The following is a 17,979-nucleotide window of genomic DNA, read 5'->3' on the forward strand; positions in this document are numbered from 1 at the left end:
TATATTGTCTTCCTTTATGATTACCAATTGCCCTTCTTCTAGCGACACTGGTGGAACTATTAAACGTTTGGCTCGGGCCTGAAGCTGCTGCAAGTATTCCGGATACCAACGCGACCATATATGCTGCATATGCTTTTGCACCAAATCAAATTCCTTCAATCTATTGCCTGACACCTGACTCCTATCAACTTGTGGCAACGCCAGCATGTTCGACCCTATCAAAAAATGACCCGGAGTGAGCGGTTGCGTGTCCGATGGCTCACTAGAAAGCGGAATCAGGGGTCTTGAATTTAAGCATTGTTCGACCTGCGCTAGCAATGTTACCATTCCCTCCTGAGTGAGGCTCGTACTTCCTATCGTGCGAATTAGGTGCTGTTTAGCGGATCGTACAGCAGCCTCCCACAGTCCTCCGAAGTGTGGCGCCCGAGGTGGAATAAACTTCCACTGAATTTCTTCATTGGCACACCAGTTGAAGATTTCGATGCGTTCGCTATTGCTGCACTTAAACATCTCGTAGAGGCGATGAAGTTCGTGTGCAGCCCCCTTAAACGTAGTAGCATTATCCGAATGCAGTTCCGCGATTTTGCCTCTGCGAGCCACGAAGCGCCTTAGTGCTGCCAAAAATGCCGCCGTGGTGAGATCATTCACCAACTCAATGTGGACCGCTCGTGTTGCAAAGCACACGAAGATGGCGATGTATGCCTTGGTGGGACTTCTATTGCGAACAGGCGACTTCAGCAATACCGGACCGCAATAGTCCACACCACTGACAGCAAACGGTCTCGTGGGTGTAACCCTTGATGTCGGAAGATCTGCAACGGATTGTTGTACCAGTGTAGGTTTGGCCTTGAAACACTTGTGACACCGATGGAAAACCAACTTCGTCAAATTACGGCCACCGATTATCCAGAAGCGTTCACGAAGGATGGATAATAAGTGTTCAGGACCGGTGTGCATATACTTCTGGTGATACGCGACTGCTAACAATGCTGCGAGCGGGTGTTTTGCAGAAAGAAGTATGGGATGCTTCGCGTATTCTGCTATTTGTGCGTTGCGAAGCCGGCCACCAACACGCAGGATTCCCGCCTCATCAATAAAGGGAGACAACCATTTCAGCTTTGAATTGCGTGGTAGATCCTTGCCGTTTTTAACCGCGGGTAAGTCATCCGCAAATGAATCTTGCTGAGCTAACCGACACAACTGAAGCTCAGCTTGGATGAGTTCGTCTCGAGATGGAGGTGCAATCAATGTAATCATGTCCTGAATCGAAGCATGACCCTTGGCTGTCGGTGACGTAATTGCGGGTTTCGGTGTCTTCATGCATTGCACAAAACGTAAACAATACGCCATGGTTCGACGAAGTTTGAGGTAGGTTGAACACCGTGCAAATAGCTTATTGTTGAAATCGTCCTCCATCGACATTGCAGCTATTCGTGATTGTGTAATACGTTCTTCTTCTATTGATGCGGTTTCTTCAATTGCAGGTTCTCTTATAGGCCATTCTTCCTGTTTGCTGCTCAACCAATGTGGCCCATGCCACCATCGTTCACAGGATTGCAATTTGTCTGGTAGTAGACCTCGCGATGCATCGTCTGCTGGGTTGTCTACACCAGGAACATGCCTCCAGCACTTGATCCGAGTTTCTCCTTGAATTTGTGCCACCCTGTTGGCAACGAAAGGCTTCCACCTCCGTGGTGCTGAATTGAGCCAATGTAGCACGGTCATGGAATCAGTCCAAGCGAAAGCATCGTATTCACCGTTGAGGGACTGACTGACCTTCCGGAACAGTTGCGTTGCCAACCGCGCTGCACAGAGCTCGAGTCTCGCTATAGAGTGTGTGTTCGACAACGATACTACTTTAGACTTAGCTGCCAACAGCTGCACCGATGTTGTCGAATCGTTTTCTGCCCTGACGTAACAGCAAGCACCATATGCCACCTGAGAAGCATCTGCGAAAATGTGTAGCTGCACGTTTGCTGCTTGCCGAATTGAAGTGTAACGCGGAATGCGCACTTCCCGAAGTGAATGCAGCTTGGAATGAAATGCCGTCCATTCCCTTTGGAGATGTGATGGTAGCTCACGATCCCAATCCCACGGCTTCCCGTTTTCCTGCAACTTCCACAGCTGTTGCATAAAGAGCTTAGCGATGATAATGGTTGGACTAAGCAAGCCCAGCGGGTCAAAGATTTTGGCGATGTAGGACAAAGCTAGCCTCTTTGTCAACATCGTCGCAGCAGTTGGTAGATCGATCCGATATCGCAGCATATCAACTGCTGGCTCCCAAACCAGACCAAGCGTCGATACAAATTGGGGATCTTGCCATTCATGAGTAGGAAGGATGGCAAGGTCTTCTGAAGGAATGCCGATTAGTGCTTCGGGTACGTTCGATACCCACTTCTTCAACACGAATCCAGCCTGCTTGAGCATCTCGGAAATCTGCCTTTGCATTTCAATTGCATCTGCCAACTCGTCTGTTCCCGTTAGCAGGTCATCCACATAAAAATCGTGCAATACAGGATCCACTGCTCGGGGGTATTGCATCTTGTGATCGAGAGCGATCTGCTTTAGCGTTCTTGTTGCTAGGAAAGGTGCGCAAGACGTGCCATATGTTACCGTTTGTAGTTGGAACGTCTGAATCGGCTCTGCGGTGTTTCCTCTATACCGAATGCGCAGGTAATCAGTGTCGCGAGAATCGTGGAGAATTTGGCGATACATTTTCTCAACGTCTGCTGAGAGTGCGACTGCGTGAGACCGGAAACGAACGATGATGGTAAACAGATCGTCTTGGATCACCGGCCCAACCAGGAGTTTGTCGTTCAAGGAGTAGCCAGAAGCTGTCTTGCACGACGCGTCAAAGACTACCCTGACCTTGGTGGTTGTGCTCGATTCCTTAAGCACCGCGTGATGAGGGAGATAGTAGTGTTCACACGAATCGTCCACCGGCTCGGTGAGTTGTTTCATGTGCCCTAAGCGCTCATACTACGACATGAATTTACTATACTCCTCCTTCATTGCAGGGTTAGACTTGAGCCGCCGTTCCACCGCTAGGAGACGACGATCAGCGATTGCTTTCGATTCTCCTAAAACGACATTCGAATTAGGATTTTGTGGTAAACGTACGACATACCTGCCAGATGGGTCTCTGGTTGTAGTAGAGATGAAATGACGTTCACACATGTCTTCCTCCAGAGATAGAGCGGGCTCGTCGAAGATGTTCTCGCTCTCCCAGAACCGCGTCAATATGGCTTCCAACGGACTGTCGCTCGTTGCCATATTACACACCCGATGTAGTTGAGACGAATGCGTTGTATTTCCTGCTACCGCCCATCCAAACTGCGTTTCTACCAACCATGGCAGACCCGAACCGAGAGATTGCTTACGTCCGGTATGCAGCTCCCAGAACGTATCGCCACCGATGACCACATCGACCTTGCCTGGGATGTGATACGTGGGGTCTGCTAGCGTTACATCCGGGATGTTCCACGAAGACACGTTGATTGGTGAGGTGGGAATGTCCGCCGAGGGTGTATCCAGAATCAGAAACTCCAATGGGGTGGTGAATTGAAGGTTCCTTGAACGAACGATCGCCGTGGTCGAACCCTTTATCTGCTGCCTTGAAGTTCCGATGCCAGACACTGATACATTAACTCTCGTTCGAGGTGTCATGAGCTTCCGAGCTAACGTATCCGAAATGAAGTTGGACATAGAGCCCGAATCCAAAAGCGCCCGTGCCTCATGTTTCTCTCCATAATCGTCTACGATGAACACAATAGCCGTCTCGAGAAACACCATATCATCATCTGATTGGGCTGACAAAGCGACTGTAGGTTGTTGTGGTGGTTGATGAAGCAGCGTATGATGCCGTTCCTTGCACGAACGGCAAGAATACTCGGATTTGCACGATCTCACTTGATGGGAACAACTGAGACAATTCCAGCACAAACCCTTTGACCGTGCGATTTCTCGCCGCTCCTGAGTATTTTTGGCTAAAAATACCGGGCAATTTCGAACCAGTTGATGATCTGCACACTGCAATGGACAGCTCACTTGTTGAATGGTCGATGAAACGGGAGTATTCCTTTGCACAGAAGCAGCGTTGGTTACCGACCGCCGTGGTGCGGTGGGCCGATGTGCCCCGGCCACCTTGATCGGAGCCACAATCCGATCGCACGAGATACTCTGGCTCGATTTTAGGATTCGAATTCGGTCTTGCAGGAATTCGATCAACTCGCTGTACTTGTCCTTCTTCTTATGCACAGAATGCCTTTCCCACGCCAGAATGGTCTCATTGTCCAGCTTCATCAGCAACATGTTTGACAAAGGCGTGTCCCATGAGTCGACAGGTTCGTGCAGCTTCTGCAACCCATTCACATATCGCACGAATTCATCTACCAATGACGTCAAACCATCGACACTTTCTGTTGCAATCGCAGGTAGGAAATGTAGCCGTCGCCAGTACTCGCGAATGAGCATCCGTGAGTTGTCGTATCGCTTAAGCAGCGCAGCCCAGGTAACAGAATAGTTTTCCGTGGTCAGAGTAACATGTTCGAAGGGAACCGCAGCGTCACCCTTCAGGGACGAAAGTAAGTACTGCAGTTTTGCAATTGGCGGCAGCTCGACACTTGCGTCAATCATCGCGACAAAGCGATCGCGGAATGACAACCACTTTGTCGAATCACCGTCGAACGTTGGTAATTCGATTTTGGGAAAACGAATGTTTGATGTATTTGGCCGTCCAAACGCCAGGGTTGAGTTAGCCAATAAGGAGTCGTTGAGCGAATTGGCTTCCTTCCGTTGGTTTTCTCTAAGGAACGATTTTAGCCGCCGGCAGCGCTCTTCCATATCGATCCTGTCAGTAATACAGGCTTGAATCGCATCACTAGTGTCGTCATACTCTTCCAATTTTGCCACCGCGGCAAAAAAGTCCTGTCTGTGTTGCTCCAAACCCTCCATAACCTCCGGGATTTCACCTACATTTTCGGGTTTGAAGTTCTGCTTAAAGCGCTCCAGCGCCTTAATGTTTTCCACTGCGACGAGTTTTTTGTGCTGAGCAGATTTTATCTTCTTGTCCATCTTAGCTTCCGTCAGATTTCACGATAATGTCGATAACGCGATATGAACGTTCACGAAACTGTAGCAATTCGAATTTACGCGGGAAAAATAAACCACGATTCACGATCACGAAAATTCGACCGATGCCCTTGCTGCAGGGCTAATGAACTTGAACGAGCGCGAGAATTCGAAATGGCGCGAATGATGACTTGCACCGTGCTCGTGATGCGGAGCGTTCCGAATTTGCCGTTGCTCTTGATGCAGAGCGAAAGAAAACACTTAGCACGCACGTATCCGGTTCGAAGGACCAAAAATGTGAGAAAACCTCACGAATGTTCATCTACGTGGTACAACTCGTTTTCTTTCCCGAAAATTACAAAAACTTGTGCCGGTTATGAAAATAAATGCGACTCGTTCAAATGTCCGTTTGCTACTGTATATTCAATTGTCAAGAGTTCATTACATAATTCATTTTGAGTTCATTCTGTTATCCTTTATCTATGCCTATGAGTTCATTTCCTATCCTATTTCTAAATTGAGTTCGAATTTCGAATTCGAACTAATAAATTCAAATGATCAATCTCCAACAATATTGTTTCGAATTTTAGGGTCTGCACACTTAGTATGGACTCCTGCTGAACGTTACAGAGTAGATAAAATAGAATCTAAAAAAAAAAACAATTTGTTGTTCCAAGCGCTACGAACGTACTGCAAGTTAGCTAGAAATGCTATTATTATTGTTGATAATGAGGAGAAAACGTCGAATGCCAGCGCAAGTGTCAAGCGGTGACATTTGACCCGTGTTACTGCTCGACTGTGGGACTGCTCGACTAATGGAGTGAGGATCGAGCAAATCGCAAGCCCGCGAATTTGTAATGGTGGAAAAGTATAAAAGGGAAATTTTGTAAAGCAATTTCTTTTTTTCTTGAAATCAATGCGTGACTAGAAGCAGTGGAATTTTTTTAACCACTTCCGTTACGAACTTTACAGTACCACCGTTACGTACTGCCTTAATTGAATTTACAATAAAGTGAAGTTAAGAAATCGCTAACCGTCGCGAGTGAATCATTTCGGGAAAAAATATATATCACCGGACGTTGCTAACGCAACAGCTATATAATTTATGTTTATGCTTTTTTCTTCTGTTCTTTTACATCAGCTACGGCCCTCATGAGCCTGTAATGCAGCCCGCGATGGCTTTGTAAAGGTTAAAATTTATTTTTTTACTAATTCATCATTATCAAAACAATTACGTTTGAAAGACGATCAAACATCAAGTTTCAATACAAGAAAGCTGTCGAAATTTGATAAATTCAATTTATATTTTCTAATTAAAACGAGATCTGAAATTTCACCTATTGTAAAACTAGCGTCACAATGGCTCTAACAACGTTAATTGTGAAGTAATGCGGCTCGCGAACTAAAACGTTTGGAGACCCTTGTTTTACATGCTGTTGAGGCCTGAGGGTTTAAAGTTAACTACGTTATATGATGCTAGATACCATGACTCAACAGATTTTTGTATTTATTTTAAAGTTACTTTGCTAAATGTACTAGGTTAAAAATCAATCTAAATATTACAAATGAAGTATTTTATGTAACAATCTGTAAATCTTGAGAAAAATATTGCACATGCCAAAATAAAAGATATTGTTGGAGCTAAAGCTGTTGGAGTCTTTTCCAGAATGTCGAAATACGCCACGGACACGTAGGAAAGAGTCCTATTGCCAACGTCGTAACAACTACATCGATACTTATTATTTAACACCTAACACAAATAAAACAAATGTAACATAATTCAAAGTTTATATTAACTAAATTAATATTCTTATCCACTTCAATTGTTCGAATTCAAACCAGACCTTTGACAAAAAACTATGCTCAACAATAATGCTGTTGCACACTATCGTCTCAATCCCTTCGCCCGATGTAGTATTATATAGTTCTAAAACAAGCGTTTCTTAAGCAGACTTAGTTATTATATTATGTTAACGCTTAAAATCAATCGCTAGACTTGAAAGAGTGTCCTTCGGTCATTGCCTTTGTCACGGTCATTGGGAGGCTTTGAGCGATCAGGAATATTCGGCTGAATCAATGCCGGGTGCTTCCCACACTACGCGTTGGTATTATTATCAGATGCTAAAAACAAAAAAAGACGTGTTGCTTTCTTATTTGATACTCGTTTTTTACTCAAAACATTCTTTTGTTTATTTTAAATTAACAAAATATTTCCACCTTGCCATAATGTTGCCATATTCGACAAAATAAACCTCCTAGATATTTTTTATACAACATTCATGTTACTTTGAGCTTTTACTTTTTACACTGTAACAAGTGAACCTCCCTTAAACATCAAGCTCATATGATCGCATGCCTTGATTCAAGCAAGAGCCAAAATACCTCCCTGCTGTATCTACCTGCTGACTGCAGAAAGTTAACGTTTCAAAAGGCAACAAAATAAATCTTTCGTCAACTGCTCAGCTGCACACTGAAAGGGATTAAACACACGGAAACAGATTTACGTCAACGTTTCTGGCGCCAATCTGATACCACTTGGATGCACCGATCATTTTTAGACAGAGGTAAGCTTCATCTCAAACAGGATGAAGCAAAGTTGGATAAATCGGGCGCTAACGCAAATGGGACAACTACGTACGTACAGCTTCGAGTGACGAGACCGCGTTCCAGGAACACGGGCGAAATCACGGGAAACTTTTCAATTAATCCATCTTCTTCAACCTGTCTCACATATCTCACGTACACCGTTTCAGGATTCGTCTTATCTCACATGGTTGCTACTTTGCCGTACCGTGCCCACACGATTATAGCTGCTGGAAGGCGCTGCAAGTGTTCGCGGGTTTCTTCATCGCCATTAAAAGTTTCTCGCAACATACCTTCACAGCAGGATTAGTTTACCGAACACGAGTAGTTAGTAGTTAACTGGACGCGACAGGAAAATATAAAGCCTCGCAGCGGATGCTTAACTCCCGTGAAGGAATTCTTTCCTTGGCTGTTACCCCAATATAACGATGCGGATGAAAGCTAATCAGGGCAGGATATAAACACGTCGCAGAACATTAATGAGTTTCTTCCTCTGGGCAAGAGTTTGAAGGGGATTTACCATGTGAGTATGCAAAATTGAGAAATAATTAGTAGAAACTATCATGACTTCTTTTTACTACACAGATGCATTTTTTCTATGTTTTTGATGATTTTAGTTTTATGCTATTTGTTATAGAATCGTTGTAGCAATGTGGTAGCGTAAAAAGATATTTGGAAATATTTTATAAGTTATGAAAATTTTGACCAGTTGCAAGTTATATCTTATTGTACTTTTTTGTTTGTACATCTAAAACAGATTTTTTTTAAAGAAGGTACTGCAAACAAAAAAAGTACTAGGCGTCTCCATTTATTCAACTATTCAAATGTATTAACTACAAAAATATGTGTTAGCAAATAGCTTTCACGTATTGCATAGTAAAGGGAAGCACATCCTGATTATAATGATCAGCAAAAATTTATTATTCATCTAATAGCTTTACCACTACTCTGACGACTTCAAATTAAAAATATTTTCTATGATTATTTAAACAACACGTGACATTTTTTCTCATTTTTGCTAAGATATTATCAAAGGTAATTTAACGTTGATGTAAATAGTAATTTATAGATATAGTTAAAGAGTTTAAGGGACTCCTAAATTTTGAGCAAAAATTACAAGTCATTGAAAACGATGATGTATTAACATTGCTTGTAAATTTCCAAAAATCCAGAATATAATATAGAATGGAAACAGAAGAAATCGATATCTATACATCTTTAATGATCATGTCAATTCCTAGAAAATGAAAACTTTTCAAATGAATTGAGAATTTATCCATTCAACAATTTAATTTGATATTAGTTAATTTTGACTATTTTTTTATTTCCGTTTACGGTAAATGATGTCTATTTTTGATCAAGTTAAACATTAAACAACAATTGCATAACAAATCATAAAATGGATTTTGTGTTTTTTTTTTGAAAATGTTCAAACATACTATTGAAAAACTTAAGTAATATGACCAGTTAGGGGCGATCCCGTAGTACAGTCTTCAACTCGCACGACTAGATAACATTCTCGTCATGCGTTCAAGCCTCACACGGACCGTCCCCACGTAGCAAGGGCTTGACTATTCGTCTGCCTGGTACTGAATAAGTTTCGAAAGCCCTGTATAGGACTCCTGCAGGTCGCCATCCTTCACCAGCTTTTGAGGGGTCCCTCAGAGTAGTGCTTAGCAGTGATGGGCGTTTCGGAGCGCACCAACGGCTCCGGAGCCGGCTCCGCACCAACGGCTCCGGAGCCGGCTCTGCTCCGGAACCGGCTCTGCTCCGACAGCTCCGGAGCCGACTCCGCACCCACGGCTCCGCACCAACGACTCCGTAGCCGGCTCCAGCCTAACGGCTTTGCACTCACGGCTCCGTTCCAATGGCTGCGGAGCCGGCATCGGGCCCACCGTTCCGGAGCCGGCGACGAAACAACGGCTCCGGACCAACGGCTCCGCACTAACGGTTCAATAGAGACATCATTGTATGATAGCGTAATAACAAAAATTAATATATATTCTCGCACGTGTGGAAGCTAACACACGATATGATTGCAGTATTGACATACATGACGTTGTGTAGCATTCGTTAGTCTCGTCTTTCTTAACAATATTCAAAACTAATCGATGTTTTTTTTTTTGATAAATTCTTTTAAACATGACGTACTCCGCTATTTACGGATTTCCTCGAATGAAACTTAATTGAACAAGTTCTTTTGGTCCTTTGTGTTAAAACCGGCTCCGGAGCCGTTGGTGCGGAACCGGCTCCGGAGCTGTTGGTGCGGAACCGGCTAAGGAGCCGTTGGTGCGGAGCCGGCTCCGGAGCCGTGGGTGCAGAGCCGGCTCCAGAGCCGTGGGTGCGGAGCCGGCTCCGGAGCCGGCTCCGAAATTGTCTGGAGCCGGTCGGAGCCGGCTCCGGCTTCGGAGCCGTTTTGCCCATCACTAGTTCCTAGTCCTTTCTTGTTTCTCCTTTTTACAGGGTTTACCTAACCAATCCGGCATCGTCAAAGCGTTATCGATCGCTATAAATACTTTTTCGGGCGACGTAAACCCTCAATTGGGCGCTGTCATTTCTATTCGGACCCTGTGAAGTATGAATCGGGCATAGTATAGAAAGAAAGCGGAATACTCTTGAAAGTTGTTTGGATCCATTAAGTTGTTAAAAAATATGTAGTTTGCTTAAATGATTCTCGTGCCATTTGCTTCCAATCACGTGTCGTCTCTTCCGAATCTTATTATCTTATTATCAAATGCCTGCCTGTACAAGCGAGAGACACGCACACTGTGGTCGTCGAAGTAACGGAATGCAATATTACTACGACGATCATGTGTTAAGTGTTTTCGTCCGTCTGTCAGTGGTGACAAAATTCGACGTACAAAATGGCACACTATTTGGCTGCGTAGTACATAAAAAGAAGCGAGATATTGTTTAGACCGGCATAACCACGAAGGTTGTGAAGTCACGAAGAAGAATCTTCGCGTTCTACTCATTTGTTGTGCGAAACAAAATCAAACAATTTATTTTGCGTTACATAATAAAAGTTAAACTCCCCCTCTCCCCCATGTAACAAATCGTAACGTTACATAATTGATGGATGACGCCTAATTGTTACATACACATTACACTAAAATACACAGCAACGTGCAAAGCTCAGGAGCTAGTATAAAGGAGACACACTGCTCGAGCAACACTGTAAAGGGATGAAGAAGACAAGGGGGACAAGTCTGATCATTAGAGCTAAAATGTAATTATACCCTAATAATGAAATATGCGCGTCAAACGTTGTAATTTCCTTGGGATAAATTGAAGGTGCTTGATCATTTAATAGAGGCGTCTGCTCTTGCTGCCTATCCGTAGCATCCTCCCATACGCAGAGCTGATTGTGAGTTCTATTATGCCCTCTTTATCGTGACAAATGTTAGTTATCCGATCTAGCTGGATTATTAATGATATGATCATTGTTGGAAATGTAATCTCACCTAGTATGAGTTTCAGATAGACTACATCGCCAAATACACATGCTACATAAAGATTTCTCGGTAACATTGGTTATTTAAATGCAAAAACCTAATTTTAACTTATACAATTTAAATTTACGGTTCTACAATAAATGTACATTAAATGTACCACATTTTACTAAAGTTTTTTCTTTCCTTTGATGTTTTAGGAAAGTTTATTTAGAAATAATCATCAAGTTATCCAAAAAAGTATTCCATTATTCCACTGCAACAACATTTGAGCACATTGCTGTTGATTGAGCATAACGCATTAATAAGTTCGTGCTTCCAGTGCATTAAAAACCAGCAGCAAACAATTTATCAATTTCTCACAAAAGAAACGAATAGAGTGATAAGGCATGGGGGTGGTAGTAGGAAACAGCCAGACAATCCTCATAAACCACACAGTACACAGCACTCGTATAGTTCCCTAGCCCACAAAAGTGCGTGTATTACATGCCAAATTAAATTTGAATATAGCGCAAACCATTAGTGTGGCGGACGGGCTTCCTTCTGGCTGGCACGCTGAAATCACGCCATTAAGTACTAAACATGCACTTTATGGCATTCGGCACACAACAGAGTCAGCCCCTGTCCGTCCGACAGCTCGAACCCGGAGGTTGTTGATGGAATGCCGGCAGCCGTACAATAAATTTGAAATTCAATTACTCTCCCTCGTCCGAATCGGTATCCAAGGCGCCATGATTTATCCTTTATCTCGGTGCGTGGCGTACGTGGAGGTGCGGACGCCGGTGTAGACCGATCTCTTTCTCCCGCTCTGCGCCCAAAACGTCGACCGGAAACGAGCGCTTTACAGTTTCTAATAACGAGCACCCATTTATCCGATTTTCACCGTGGCTAGCCCTCGCCCAACGTTCGGTTTTACAACTCTATCACTTCAGACAGCAGTGCACGCACTGAAAAGTCACCGCATGCCCCCTTGTAGGGTGAACCGGGTAGGGGGTAGGAAGAGTGCCAATGGTTAGGCGTGGCGAAATGCCGCCACAAAAATGATTTCACCACTCGTAATCAGGCAGCGGAACGAAATAAGCATGCCACGATGATAAAGTACTGCATAAATCTTTAACGCGGCTTTTGTTTGCAGTGTCTCGTTTGGCCAGCCCACCCCGCCGGAAGTCTCTTTCTTTCATACCACCCACCCATCCCCGCCTCTCACATACATTCTATTTGTGCACGGGGATGTGGTTAGCTCAATTGCCCAAATTGCTCGAGACAAATATTATCGACTGCTTGGGCCGTGCGTCCGGTTTTCCGCCAAGCGTGTTGTGTTGTCGCAAGCGCTTTTCTTCCCCGGTACTGTCTCCGCTAATAAATAGCAGCTCCTCCTCCATGGCCACCATGGTAGTCGTGGTGTGTCAGCTTCCGTTCGCCTCGTTCGGCCTTTTACAGTAGCCGTATAATAACGCGCCAGCGTAACACGCGCGCAGAGCGTATCACATTTCTCGTGAGGCAGTGAGGCAGAGGCACACGCGGTATCGACAGGGAGAGTGGCATCCATTACTCAAGCTCCGGCAAAAAGCCCACCACACCAGGGCGCAGCAATCAAAGACCGTCCATCGAGGGGTCGAGAGGGAGTTCGGGGAAGGACTCCCACTGTACCAGAATTAAATACGGCAAGCCGGTCAAACTAATGGATCCCTCTGCTGGCGTCCAAGCGTTTTGCGTGCTCCCTGTTCTTTCGCGCAAAGACCGAAACCGCTAGCGCAACCGAGGCGCAAGCAAGCGGCACTGGCAATAAATAATTTAAATCGGAATTTATGCCAATACAACCTAGTAAATTCGAGCTAGTCAGCATACCCCTTTTCCCATTCCCGATGGCCGAGAACTGCCAAAACATCGCTTTTCGCCCGACAGGGAATCAATTCGCGGATCGCTCCCGGCCCAAGCCTTCGGTTGGTTGCTATTTTTTCTCGCTATATCTCTCTCTCTCTCAGTTTCATCTCCGGCCATGAACCTACCGGATGTGGCTGCGTACCGAGATTTATCCGGCCAGATTATGGCACGGAATTAAAAGAGAATTTGTCCCATCGCTGGGACGAAACACCAGTCCAACAGCGCTGGCAGCGCCGTCACGTTAACACGCTAATGCCTGTCACGTGGACGCACTGGAAAGAGAGAGCAAGAGCGTGAGGGTGAGGAAGTCCTCCGACGACCGACGGGATTAGCTATGGAGGTAAAAACATTGCCCCACTACATTATTCTCTCCTGTCCTGTGTTGTGCCAGCATGTGCCGGCCTGTGTAACGGCTCGTCCCGGCCGTGCACCGTGGATGGGTGAAGGTTGAATGAATGAATGAATGGCTGCAAATGAATTGAGTTCCCGTGCGCGCGTACAGACACGGGCCACCCTTGCGTTTGCATACAGCCTCCGGGGGGAGCGGGGGATTGCTCTGTCAAAAAAGGCCAAGCGACAGCAACGATGTGCAACAATACTGGTTGCTGTTTGTGCGTTGGTTTCGACCGGTGGAGGTCCTCTCTAGGGGATGGTGATGCGAGGGAGGGGGGGGGGGGGGCGATGAGGCACGGTGTTACTGCTAATTTTCCAGCCATCCACTCGGCTCGTTGTGCATTATTGTTGACGACAGGCGCACCGGAAGCGTTCCTGGGATGGCTTCAGCTTCAACGGGCCCACACAGCCCGGACCGGGCAGCCAACAATCTCCCTATCGTCAACGGTGTGGTCATTAATTATTCTTTAGTATTCACGGAGCGTAAAATTTAATCCCTTCGCAACATAAATTCTCCACCACCAAGTCAAACATTCCACCCCTTTCCCCCCTCGAACCACGAGCCAGGAACTGCGCGCTCGACCATCCGAGTGGTAACGGAAGCGGGAGGTTTGGCAAAAGTTTTACGGCTACCTGTTTTGTTGATATTCCCTAGGACCACTACACCTGCCACCTTCGGTTAGTGAGCGGTCTCCGTGTCCGTAGCCTAGCCGTCAGTCAGTCCTGCTTTTGCATTCCCCTAACACGCATACAAACACACCGTGACATCCCGGTAAAGATGGTGAAATTATATTTTATCTGTTATTAAAATTATTACTACCCCCATCGAGGACGACAATTTCATTGCAATGCGAGGTAATAAATATAATATTCAAAGTACACATTAGACATTGCCAGCTGAGGATCTGGGCGCTGGAAGATGCCATTAGTGCAGGGCGTTTCCACTACAAAGCGTTTCTTCTTGGTTTGCAGTGGCGATGGTCAACCGTCGCCTGTACCAGCGATGAGCGCCTTTCGTGAGTGATTATTTTCGGGATAGCAGCCGTTGGGATAGCAGCTAACAACGTCTTATGATAATTTGGTTTTATTGACTCTGGTCTGTTGTAACTGAGGCAAAATGGCATTGGCGATCGTCTGCACTGCGAATGCTCGGTTGATGCTGCTTAGATGCGTAACAAACTCGGGTTCAATTATGAGAGTAGTAAAGCATCAAACAGTTGCTAATTTAAAACCTGTTTGAATGGGTATATTTCATGGTAAGCGAAGTTTAACACACACAAAATGCAAAATAGCCATTTACTCCGTCAATTAAAACCGTGGAAGTTGTTAGCTTGATTAATAAGTATTCACTTGATTGTTTTTATAACATTCAAACCTGATAAAGAGAAAATACAAATAAAATCCCTAACGTTTTCCTTGCATGCATTATAATTCGTTCAAAAAATTTATTGGAAATATGAATACATACTCTTTCCGATTTGTCTTCTTCTTCTTCTGTTTGGCGTAACGTCCTACGCGGACATGCCAGCCTTTACAGGCTTTCAAGATTTAATTCATTACCACGCAGCCGGATAGTCAATCTTTGCTACGGGTACGGTCCATTTTAGGCTTGAACCCATGACAGATTTGTACAGCAATTATCCGCAGTACGCGATACTCGATATACGCGAATTCGCAGTACGCGATTGCTCTAAATTTGACAGCTCCATGTGTTTTTTACAAATATTTTAATACTTTGAAATATTTTATGCTCTTTTTGAGTTTCCTTAATGTTCTTTTTGCATTTTGCATTAAATTTGTGCAAAAGATACCTGTTTTACAACAAAAAACTTTAATGCAAAACTCTGTGGCGATATTTTTCAACCCTCGAACTGGTAGTGTAAACTATTTTTCCATACAAATCCGCTATACGCGAATACTCGAGATACGCTATTGCGCTCGGTCCCGTACGATAGCGTATATCGGATAATGACTGTACACTGTTCAAAAAGCATACTGTCAAATAGATCATCACCGTTAGTTGAATTTGAATTTGAGTTGTTTTATGTATGTATGCTAGTATGCCAGTATGACAAGCTTTGTAAATTCGTGAGGTGTGCGATCACCATCATAATTATTGGTGTTTGAAGCGATCGAGAAGAATGCTGTTACCCGAGCGGGTTAGGCCGCATTCACAAGGCCGCATCCTTCGCGTGGCTCACAGCTCCGGTCGCCGTCGCAACACCCTCATTTCAATTTTTTTTAAACTACAATATGTCAAATTCAGCATTCCGTGAGCGTCTTCGACTAATAGATGGGACATAACATTATAATTAAGAATTTCATGTAGACAAAAATTGTCCGATGAATAAACGGACTAAATATAAATATGTCTTAGATTTTTATGTTTTTTTTTATTGTTTGCCAAAATATTGCTCAATAGCAATAGAGCCGGTCTGAAACAGAGAAATCAATTCAAGCTTATGTTTTAATTAAAACTGTTGTAGAACAATTCTGTAGTGCATTATATTTGCGATACGTAGGACTTTATTTATAACATTTTTTTTTAAATATCCCTGAGCTGTTGAAATTCATTTTTTTTATTTTATTGATTTATAGAGGCTTTGGACTTATTGGCTGACATTCACCTCTTTGCTTTCATTTTTATTTACTATTTAATAATTTTCCATTTTTGTTGGTATTCGTATTCATATTTATTTCATAGTTTTGTGTTTTACTAATTACAATGAAATGCTCTTATTGATATTAGACCTTTTATGCCTTTTACACAATATGCTGGATAGATTACACAGTTTACTCGTCATGATAAGTTCATGTTTCTGCAATCGCATTAGGATGGAGTTCTTCCGCAGAAACAAGTTTTTTGAAAAAAAAAACCCAGGTCATATTAAGGACTGATAGTCTAAAACAAGAAAATAACCAACAGAGTATTAAATAGCCTGAGTTTAACAAACCTCTGATTATTCCGAACATTAACAAAACGACTATGCTTAAATTCTATGTCTTTTTTAGATATCGCAATTTTACACAACGAATCATACGAATCGTATCCATACGAGCAGATGGTATTATGACATTCTATTTAAAATAGTGTTCAAAAAACATCAAATCTATCTGTCTATCTATCTATCCATATATCTGGTCTGCAGCATAATAAAGAATAGATGTCAGATTAAGAGTGGCCGCCACTGCTCGATAGTTGGCTGAAACGCGTTTTTATGGAAGCTGGTATTTGTAAAATTTACAATAATTTCATGACTTGCCGAAAAAAATTCAGAATTTTTTTGTATAGAAAACCGTGCTAGCAAAAAAGCACACATTCAATACTTGACAGGGAATTGGAGTTCAGCGCAGGGTTGGAGCAAAAGTTTTTTTTAATCATGTAGATTTCCTGCTATTAAAGCTATATAGAGATAGTGAGGTTTTTGTTGCAGAGGATATTATATTTTCAATATGTTTTCTAAATTTTAATCTTTTGTCGAGTATTTGATTTCGTTTCTCCATAATACTTAATTATTATTTATGTTTAATTTTCCAGCAGGTAATTTACTTCTACTAGTGCAACGCGAGAAATAAATAGTTCCAGTTTTAGATTCATTTAACTTAAGCTTCCATTTTTTACAGTACCTTGCATAATGAATAAGTCCTTTGTTAAGGCTTTTCATAATTGTTCTTGGACATTTGACATATGAACTAATCACAAAGTCATCGGCAAAAGCATATTGTTTCACTTTGTTTTAAATTGAATTTTGCCCTTTCTTTATCGTACCCAACACATTCTGTAAATATGTGTCTTATTGTTGCTTCAATTCCACAATAGCTGCATTTTTTAAAATCAAATTGTGTTTATATGTGGCTGTGGGTGAGACGTGTGTGTCCTATTTATAGTATAGTAAGCTCGCTTACTCACGGTGGTTGTTGTTTTCAAAATCAGAAGGTATTGCTGTACTTTTAACTAATCAAAGTATGTTTTCTTTTAGTTTCCTTCATTCGTTTGATGAGGTCTGTAAGATTTAGGTGTCTACTTTCCAGCATGTGCTTAATGATTTTGCCGGCTCATTCAGACATTCATCTTGGCTTATGCGCATAACTAGTGAGCTCTTTAAATTCGTAAAATAAATGACGTCCAAGTTTTCCACCAGCATTCTTCAATAATATACAAATATAACTAGGCCAATATGATATGCCAGAGTTCACGATCGTATGGGCCTAAAGCAGTAGAGTCGGCAAAATGCGACTCGCGAATCTTATATGGCTCTGCATAACTAAATAAATCTTTAAATCATCATATATTGTAATGCTGGGATTATCAATTTGGTTGTTAATGTAGATGTTTACGTGTATTTTTATATGTTTTGACGTGTATGAAGTTTCTAAGAAAATTAATGCTAGAAATTACCGAAAATCATTTAACACGTTGGAAACAAGTGAAAGCGATTTTTGCACCAACATTAAAAATCGATTTCCCATGCTGATGGACGTAAAGGGCCTAACCTGATAAAAAACAAATACTTCTTTAGGTCTCAGTGATCGGCAGTTTATTTCGAAAATCAATACGAACGAAACTAGTAACTTATTCAAAGAGAACAAGAACTGA

At 43.0% G+C, this 17,979-nt stretch overlaps 1 protein-coding gene across 1 annotated transcript; it reads right to left on the reverse strand.

Annotated features, from left to right (window-relative positions):
• Positions 1-218: 218 nt before the first annotated feature.
• LOC125908409 (uncharacterized) lies at positions 219-5,636 on the reverse strand. The gene is given in 2 exon segments (XM_049611143.1): positions 219-262; positions 351-5,636. Coding segments are annotated over 2 exon segments (4,767 nt in total). The 5' UTR covers positions 5,074-5,636.
• Between the last annotated feature and the right edge of the window lie 12,343 nt (positions 5,637-17,979).

The sequence above is a fragment of the Anopheles coluzzii genome, chromosome 2 (assembly GCF_943734685.1).
Source record: "Anopheles coluzzii chromosome 2, AcolN3, whole genome shotgun sequence".
In the NCBI taxonomy this organism is placed as follows: Eukaryota; Metazoa; Arthropoda; class Insecta; order Diptera; family Culicidae; genus Anopheles; species Anopheles coluzzii.